This window comes from Benincasa hispida, chromosome 2 (assembly GCF_027475165.1).
Source record: "Benincasa hispida cultivar pf3 chromosome 2, pf3_genome.v1.1, whole genome shotgun sequence".
NCBI classification, from domain to species: Eukaryota; Viridiplantae; Streptophyta; class Magnoliopsida; order Cucurbitales; family Cucurbitaceae; genus Benincasa; species Benincasa hispida.
Genome location: NC_143479.1, coordinates 23,063,304 through 23,072,928, shown reverse-complemented (window position 1 = coordinate 23,072,928; position 9,625 = coordinate 23,063,304). Strand labels below are relative to the sequence as shown.

Here is a 9,625-nt window from a genome sequence, read left to right as displayed (position 1 = left end):
TTAAAAACTATAAAGTATGAAATATTAGAGTGTAAATTACTTATAGCTATAGTCAAATTTTCATCAATATATCGATATTTCTATCAATTTTTTTTTTCATATTTTCATAGATTTTGACATCAACATAAAATTGAATCGATATTTTTATTCCATCCTAAAAAAATTCATAAAATAGAAAAAAAATAAGTAACAAAATATTAGATATGAATATAAATACAATATAAATAATAAACATGCTAATTTATTTAAAAGTATGAAATATTCGTACACTAATTTAAACATATTTTCTAAATATATTTTCGATAATTTTAAAAAAAATATCTATTACACGTTTTCAATATTTTAATCGAACATTTGTATGACATTTTAGATATGTAGCTAAAGAGAGCCGAAATATATTTAATTATCATCCCCGCCATCAGGCCATTCCGACGGGACAATTTTGGCGCGAAATTTGTCTTCCTCCTCTGAGTCTCTCCTTTCGCATCCTTGTTCTTCACTCTGCAGCAATGTCGGACGTCTCAAACCGTCTCAAAGAAATCAATACCCTCATTTCTTCTGGAGTCAAAGCTAACAAATCACTTGCCTACTCCACTCTTCTACAAATCCAACAGGCCTCTAATACAAACCGCACTTCAATTGATGCCCTAGCGGAGTTTTCTCGGGATTCGATACACTGGATCGTCTCCGATATGCACGACGAAGACGAAGAAGTGTAAGGCTTACTTGTATTCATACTTTTCATTAGTTGCTGCTTTCTTCGAGATACCGAGTCGTGTATTTCCTCTTATTTAAACTAGGTTTGGTTGTTTATTGTGATTGAGAGCATCGTATAATTTATTTAACTAAAATTTAGGGTAGAAACAAAGTATATGTTACGGTATATGAACTATTTGGCTTCTTATTAGTATGCAATTGAAGGTATATTTTAAGACTGATTCGGATTTATTTACATTTGTTTTCTCCATATTTAGGCATTTAATGGGCTGAAAATGGGTAATATTGTGTGATTTATAGTGTTATATTTTTCTTCATTCAGTGCGGCACAGGCATTGAAGTGCTTAGGATTCATAATTTATCACCCATCGATTGTTGCTGCCATTCCGGGTATGTATTTAGGACCCATTTGGATTGACTTGAGAAAAAAGTATTTTTCAAAAATCTCATTTTTATATAAACACTTTTGATAAAAAGGGATTAAAATACACTTGAAAAGCTATTTTGAGCGGTTGCCAAATACTCCAATTTCTTCCAAAATGGCTTATTTTATTTTTATTTTTTTTTAATTTAAACACTTGAAAATGTATTACAAACATACCCTTACATTATAGGTGTTGGAATGCCTTGAATTTATTAGCTGACGCTTTGAACTACCAATTATAATGGCCCTCGAAACTTATTCAAAATTCGTATTATCTACGATTAAGGCTCTAAGGTTTAGAAAAGTACGTTATATAAACTCTCTAACTCTAATAGTGCCATTGTATATTCAGAAAACATTCTATCTAATAATATTGTTCTCCCTCTGCTCCATGGATATAGCTAACACACTGTTAGTGACCACGTATATCTGTGTATTGATCTTTCTTTACATTTTCTATTTTATATTCCTTGTCGTTTTCGTAACAATAGGGATTTTCTTACAATTCTAACTGTCAAGTGGATACCTTCTTCACTTTTAACTGTCAAGTGCTTACCTTCTTCAATGTTAACTAAAAAAGAGCTAGTCTGGAAGCACTGATTACCGTTCATCAGCAAAAGGTGTTGGTGCTTGAGTAGAAATATTTGAATGCTTGTATTAGTGAGAAATGCCCATGGCTATGCTTTTCTTTTACCTTTCATATACTCAACTGTTTTAACAACTTATTACATACATCCATACACTTTCTAAATGTAATTAGCTATAGAGACTAGCAGAAAAGCAACGACCAGATATGCTGATCTCAAACATCAGTACTGGTATGATTATTTTGAATATTTTACTCAATCTGGCTGGCTCTTGAGGCCTCTAACGGCAATATTGTTGAGAATTAATATTTTCTGCTATTGACTACTATAGAAACAAGTTTTCTTATCTTTTTCTTTCTTATCCATGTTCCAGCGAAAGAAGCAAACTTTATTTTTAAGTCATTGGCAGAACTAATCAATAGAACTAAACTAAAGGTTTGTTCTAGGCTCCAAAATTATATTTTCATCAACCACTCTGTTTATACCCTCTTTCTAAATTTAACTTATAATCCACCTATTTGGTTGCAGTCAGTGTGTAACTTAGGAGTGTGGTGCATATCCATTCAACAGCTTGATGCAGACATTCTAGCTGTGCACTTCCAATCTTTGTTGCTGGCTGTTACTTATGCCCTCGACAATCCGAATGGGTCTTTGTCGACCACTTTTGAGGCTATGCAGGTACAAGTTTAGGTCGATGATTATATTGGAGCTTTTATACGTTATCTATTCTACCGGGATATGGGGTAGCCTTGGTTAGTGGTTACAAGCTGTTACTTTCTGTCAAGTCCAGAATTCAAACTTCCCTCCCCCATTATCTGTGTCCTGCAAGTCTGTCTCTCCAATACTGACGTGTTAGGAATACTCTGTATCGTTTGCTGGAAACTAAGATACTGCTGTTGCTACCTGGGTACTTTCTTAGATTGACTTCTTCAATGCTAATTATTAGGACATAGAAAATTAAAATTTCTCTCTCTTACTTTCGTTACTATTTGCATTTGTTACTGCCAAAAATTGGCTTAGATAAACTTACTTCTAGCTGTATTCTTGGATTTTCCTAGGGTGAACCATGCTATTTTCCTCGGCTAAGTAGCCATTATGGTAGTTGAGCACTAATCTGATACATACTCAATGGGCATTTGAAGGAAATGCAATATTATTTCATTACCATAGAAAGCCGTCAAACCATACAAGCTCTTAAGAGAGGCCTTCCCTCCTATCAGCACTAATCTGCCTTTCTTTACTCAACTACTATATACTCATACTCCTCGCTTAGTTCCCCTAGTTGCTTTTTAGTGTTCTATCCTCTACAACCAATGACAAACTCATATGCTCAGAGAACCATACTACCCCAACGGCTCTATACTACTACTATTTAATGCACTACTATTCAGTTTTCTTCATGTGCTAACACACTCTTTTTGGGCCCATTACTTTCTGGCTTTCACTAGGCGCACTCCCCTGGAACATTTCTCTGTCATGGAATAAGTGAATTGAATGGGTAGTTTAATCTTGCACCTATGATTATCATTATAGGGTACCTTCTTAACTTGTATATATGGACAAAACATGAGCATACAAGCACTATGAACACATTGCATGGTATCTGGTTTGTTCAATATCCTGTATTAACCATAAAGCAGTAATTGAGTCTTTCATGATGACATCTATAGTTCTAGACTTCCAGTAAATTCACAATTATGGTTAGTCCTCTCCAAATTGACATTAAAAATCAATGAAATTCAATATATTAATTAAATTAATAGCTCTAGTTAAACTAGTTATTCTAAGAGTTAATCAGTGAAAAATTGGATGTTTTGGATCTGTACTCTTAAACTTATGTACGTAAAAAGTAAGTTCAGGATGATACGGCCTAACATGTTTTTGAATTTGATAAAATTTTTAATCCAAGGTTGCTTCATTGGTTTCAATGTTTAAGAAAACTTGTCTGTAGTCATGAAGCAAATGGACTTTAATTGTCTTATTCTCTTACTAATTTGTGATTTGTCTTTTAATGCTATACATTAGGCTATTACAAAGCTGGCAGCCAAATTAAGTGATAAAATGAGAGAGTCATCCAATATATGGGCTCCTTCTATATACAGACGACTTCTTAGCTCCGATAAAAGAGAGAGGGATATGTCGGAGAGATGTTTGTTGAAGATCAGGTCCATAATATTACCTCCTCCGCTAGTTTTGTCCAAGGTACTCATTATTCTGTTTTTATTGTCTTAAATGTCATAATTTTTTCTGTTAGAAACAATCTTTCATTAACGAGATAGACTATACAACAAAGAGACAAAGGCCTCTGCACTCTAGTGGAGTAACAAAAACTCACTACTTGGAGGTAATGTAAGGCGGGCATTTACTAATATATTTTTTGATAAAAATGAAAAATTTTCATTTCTAGTCTCCACCATGCAATGTATTAGTGATTCTAAAGGTAACAAACTATGTAATCTCAGTTATCTATATGGTAGAAAATGAAGAATGTCTACATTTGTTTCTATATACCATCTCCCTAGTCACTTTTGTGCTCACTCAACTTATTTACATGCTCCCTTTTGTTGTCAAGGTACAAATATCACTAATCTAGATAAGGCTGTTGGGAAGCTTTGGCCTGAAATAAATTGTATATTTTTTTCTGGGTGTTAATTGAGAAGTGAAAATAGTTTTTCCGTTAAGTTGTTCCCACCTGGAGCCGTTTGGCAAGAGAGTTTTGAAATTTAGCTTCTTGTTTGATGAATGCCAATTGGAACAATGTTTAAATCTCCTTTGCTTGAGCGAGTGGGAGAATATCTGGTTTAGGTCTCAAAATTCCTCTGATGCAATGTTTCTTATTTGAAAATAATGCTATCATTTTACTTCTCTCCAAATATAAAAAATTGAAGAAATGTCATAACTCCAATTTTTTTTAAAAATGCATTCATAATTCACTTTAATTGTCAGAATTGGGATTGACTCCTTTCTTTCAATGAGGAGTTCTTTTACTAGAAAGATGCAGTTTATCTGTGTTGTCACATATTCACATTTGACTTTCACAAACAAGATATCATAAACAATCTTTGTTGGGATTTAGAAAGACAATCTGTCATGGTTGTTCAATAGTAGGTCCAGATGGAAGTCTGGAAATTGGCCCTACTGTGCCATAGAATCAAACATTTGACCTCAGTCTAAGAAGTCTTAAAACGGCATACGAAACAATCTGGAAACCAATGTTTGCTCACCATGTGAAGCATCTACAAGAGATCGTTACTAGATATTTTGATAATTCATTTCTTCCATAAAAATTTCGTCTCTTGTAACTTGATATGATGCAACCAACAACCATTATCAGTCGATGGTTGACACAATAAGGGCAAATTAGAACACTCAATTCTTGGGGAAAATTAAGGTGGAAGAAAGAAACATGGGATGCTTGCTTATCTTACTCTCTTTTTCAGAAGCCTGGGATAGCCCCCTGAATATGTTGTCTTGTTGGGCCAGGCCTATCACCTGGGTATTGCTTTAGAAAGATAAAGTCATAAGAATATGAAGCACTTAATACTTAAACATGTCTATATACTAACTTCTGTACTTCAACAGGCGCTTGTGAAAGATATGAAGGAATCATTGCTTATTGGAATGGATAAGTTATTAAATCTTGGAATGAAGGTTCAGACTATTGCAGCTTGGGGATGGTTCATCCGGATACTAGGATCTCATTCCATGAAGAACAGAAATTTGGTAAATAATATGCTTAAAATTCCTGAGTGGACATTTTCAGATCATGACCCTCAAGTTCAGATTGCTTCTCAGGTACCTGGTCTGAATTGTATATTTTATGGCATGCTCTCGGAAGTAAAAAGAAAAGAAAAGGTTAATGACATGCAAATATAATCTGCGAGCCTTCAAGTTCAAAATAAAACTCCGGAGATTGTTTAGGGCTTAGTTAACAGGATAATGATCCTTGTATCAATTGGGTGTCTATGAAAGACTTCTGCACATGGGACTAAGGTAGGCTGCAAACTTGAGACTACAAGTTTAGGTGACCCAGAAAATCACTGGAGAATCAAACTTATGTTAGCTGTTCTTATAAAAAGGCATATATTTCATTCATGCTTGATGAGAGTTCTGTTATTAATATTTATATATGAATCTCGTTCTCGGAAAGATTTTGATACCTTGACCTTGCAGGTTGCATGGGAAGGTGTAATTGATGCTCTTGTTCACACTCCAGCTCTACCGTGTGAGATTAATTTGGTCAAGGATAAGGACAGCAATCAAACTGTGCAAACATTAAATGGGAATAATTGTGAAATCCAAGCAAATGGGTTTTCGAAAAGTATAAAGCTGATCATGGTGCCTTTGGTTGGTGTCATGCTGAGTAAATGTGACATATCTGTTCGCCTTTCATGTTTGAACACATGGCATTATCTGCTCTATAAACTTGACTCATTTGTAAACAGTCCATCCATGATAAAATTAGTGTTAGAGCCTATTCTCAAGGAAATTTTCCGGCTTAATCCAGATAATGAAAATATCAGATTGTGGACTACGTGCTTAAGTTTGCTGGATGATTTTCTATTGGTGAAGTGTTCACACATGGATAATGATGTAACTGCCCAATTATGCGACAAATCAGAAGCGGGGACATCCAAGATTGAATATTCAGAAACTGGTAAAAGGTCTTGGAAGCAGTGTCCTATAAGGTGGTTGCCATGGAATCTAAATCATCTGGACTTTCATTTAAAAATGATTTGTGTTATCACCAATTCAGCATCAATGGAGACCTTCAGCGATGAAAATAGGACTTTTGCATATGATGCTTGTCAAAGGTTATTTAAATCTGTCCTAAGTGGACTCCAATTAGAGCTAAAAAAGCCATCTGCTAATTATGATGATGTTATGTTTGGTTTGAGGGAAATTTTAAAGTTTTTAAGACATCTGTCTGATGATATAATTGGTGATATCTATATTCACCATCATTTACATTATGCTGTCCTTCACTTTATTGAGGCTGTCACCAAGGAGTTAGAACCTTCTATACTAGGATCCCCTCTTTATGAGGTTGAATTAGACCTCAAGGCAATGGATGCAGTCCAATCGGTCAACCACACCAGCTATGAACAAGTTCTTGGTGTCCCTTCTATATCTTACATGGATAAGGTATCACCTATAGTTTATTTAGTTGTAATGTACAGTTTAGTTGCAGTTCGGTCTACTTCGACAATGTGCCTCACGGATTGCATCCTTAAGGAAATGCACATATATTTTGAACTTGTATTTTCTTCATTTATACCTCCAGATAATCTACTTGCAGCTATTTTAGTTCTGCACAAAAACATTATGCCCAGTAGCCTGAAGATATGGATAGCAATAGCAAAAGGTTTGATGGAGAGCAGTACTATGAGGCATCATCTCACTTTGAAAACCAAGTCAGAAATTAAAGGGGTGAATGCCATATGCCTTCTCCTCTCCTACCCTTTTGTTGTATGCTCTTCAAAAGAATTGTGTGGCTCTCCGCTGGAGAGTCCTGAGCTTGAATCTGTTGTCCAAGTTTGGAAGTCGCTTTATAGTTCTGTGAACACATTGCAGCTTGACAGTTCCATGAGTATCAGTTTTACTGAGGGTTTGGCTTCTATGTTAAACGGATGCCTCAATGATCAAAGCATGCCTGGGTGTGGGAATGAATCTTGCTCAAGTTGTGAAGGTTTTAGTGCTGATTTCCTCTCAATACTAGTTGACATTGTCATAAACATCTTGAAAGGGCTTCAAATTTCCAAGAGAAGATCAGATAGAGATAGAATTATGAGAGAAGACAGTAACTGTGAAAAATCCAGCTTCAGTAGTTCTAGCTTGAGATTGGCTGCTAGGTAAATGGAAACATTATCCTCTTGATTCTGGTGAAAGACCAATAAAATGGTTAACTTTACCTTTCTCATCTCTTATAATTTTGAAATAGATCCTGAATTGGAGTTATTTATTCAGCTGAAAGGCTGTGCTTTTAAGAATAATGAAAGATAAAAAGAGAACTCCAGTTCCATTGAAATCTTTGCTTATGGAAACTTACAAATCTAATGTTCTGGAATATGTGTTCTTTTTTTTCGGGAGAGGTTAATGAGGCACCTCTGGAAAATGCAATATAAATGATGATTAATATTTCTATAAAAAAATGCAATATAAATGACAATTAATGTTCCAAGTGATACTAATCTGTTCTGTCTGCGTATTGTCTATCCTCATCTCTCTAACTCTTCAGTTTCTTGTTCTTCTCGTTCCTGGTACAGATTTATTGAACTATTATGGATAAAGCAAGGAAAAAGTTCATCAAGTTGGCTTTCCAGGTATTTTGTAACAAATGTTGTAATAATCTGCATGTGCAAGTTATTCCTCTTTGCATTTTGCTTGTATTAATATCTCACCCTAGTAAGAATGTTGCAGAGTATTTTCGGCATTGGCTCAATTTGTCAGCTGCCTTCACTTGAAACAAGATATATATGAGTTCATAGAGGTAAATAAATCTGGTTTCATCCATCTGATCCAAACATATTGCAAAACACACCTTGGTCATTGGGATCATGCATTTATGTGAGGCATATTAGGACAGTTTGTTTTCGCATTCTTTTGATTGTGGTGGTGATTATGATCTTGAAATGTTCATTCTTTCACTTCAAAACTACATTATTGCAATCACCTTCACCGTTGACGTTAGCATAGATTTAATATGGCTGAACTATGCTCAAGAATGCAGGACTTAAATAACCAGTTTTCTCATTTTTTTTCTTGTGATTCAATCGGTAATCATTATCCTGAAATTCTCTTCTTTACGCCTTTGTAGTTTTAAGCTGTTGTAGTCAGTCTCTCGACTGACATTATTTAACACTTTCCTTTCATTTCCAGATTATATCCTCTCCATTGCTTTTGTGGTTGACCAAAATGGAGACATTGGATGAAAACATTAACAGTGAGCTTCAAATCCTTTGGTCTAAAATCATTAGTCATTTGCAAAAGGGTTGCCCTTCATTAGCCTTTGACTCTGCCTTTCTGAGGCTTATGGCACCTCTACTCGAAAAAACTCTCGATCACCCGAATCCCTCCATTTCAGAGCCGACCATTATGTTCTGGAGTTTCTCATTCGGTGAACATTTACTTGCAAGTTACCCTCAAAATTTGCTTCCTGTACTACACAAGCTATCAAGAAATAGAAGAATAAAACTCCAGAAGAGATGCTTGTGGGTAATTGAACAATGCCCTGCAAGACAAGAAAATGCTGATCCTCCCTTTAGCCACAAAGTGAGTGCAACATCCATCAAGAGCTCAAAAAGAATTGAATTAATGACAACTACAAATCATGACAAGCACAAGGAGGATGCCTCGAGGTCTAATCCGAAAAGGAAGAAGATCGAATTAACTCAACATCAAAAGGAAGTAAGACGAGCTCAACAAGGACGGACACGGGATTGTGATGGACATGGTCCAGGCATTCGGACGTACACAAGCCTTGATTTTTCACAAGTAGTTAATGATTCTGAGGAAAGCCAAGACACCCAAAATCTAGATTCCATCTTGGGAGATGGCAAGAGCTGATTAACTACTTTCTCCAAGGCCAAATCTAATAGTAAATCTCACCCAACAAAGCCATGTTGTAAATAAATTGCCTTTTATTTACTTCCCATTCGCCTTGTAAAATAGCCGTCATAATTATCTTTGCTTTTTCTAGCATGCTTGGTTATTATTTGCTGCATCATTAGTAATTTTAGTAATTTTCTATTTGACCCACTTTTTTGGTCGATAATGTACAGGAAAATAAATTAATTTTATATTATCCTCTCTAATTAATTGGTTTTGTAGCGAATCTTAATAAATTAATCTATCAATTGGTAGATTCAACCCAAGTTCTTACACCAAGATTGCAAAA

At 35.1% G+C, this 9,625-nt stretch overlaps 1 protein-coding gene across 3 annotated transcripts; it reads left to right on the top strand.

Moving 5' to 3' along the window:
- Positions 1 to 382: 382 nt before the first annotated feature.
- On the top strand, positions 383 to 9,542 carry LOC120072323 (uncharacterized). Of its 3 annotated transcripts, none has more exons than XM_039024792.2 (10): positions 383 to 715; positions 1,040 to 1,107; positions 2,102 to 2,163; positions 2,257 to 2,406; positions 3,754 to 3,930; positions 5,311 to 5,451; positions 5,902 to 7,580; positions 7,995 to 8,051; positions 8,149 to 8,218; positions 8,608 to 9,542. In XM_039024792.2, exons 1-10 carry the CDS (start codon positions 510 to 512, stop codon positions 9,292 to 9,294), a joined length of 3,297 nt encoding a protein of 1,098 aa, XP_038880720.2. In that variant the 5' UTR covers positions 383 to 509; the 3' UTR covers positions 9,295 to 9,542. The 3 variants fall into 3 exon arrangements, with proteins under 3 accessions (XP_038880720.2, XP_038880717.2, XP_038880721.2); XM_039024789.2 differs by having other exon boundaries at positions 5,311 to 5,523; XM_039024793.2 differs by lacking the exons at positions 383 to 715; positions 1,040 to 1,107 and adding an exon at positions 1,145 to 1,959 and having other exon boundaries at positions 5,311 to 5,523.
- The last annotated feature ends 83 nt before the right edge of the window (positions 9,543 to 9,625 follow it).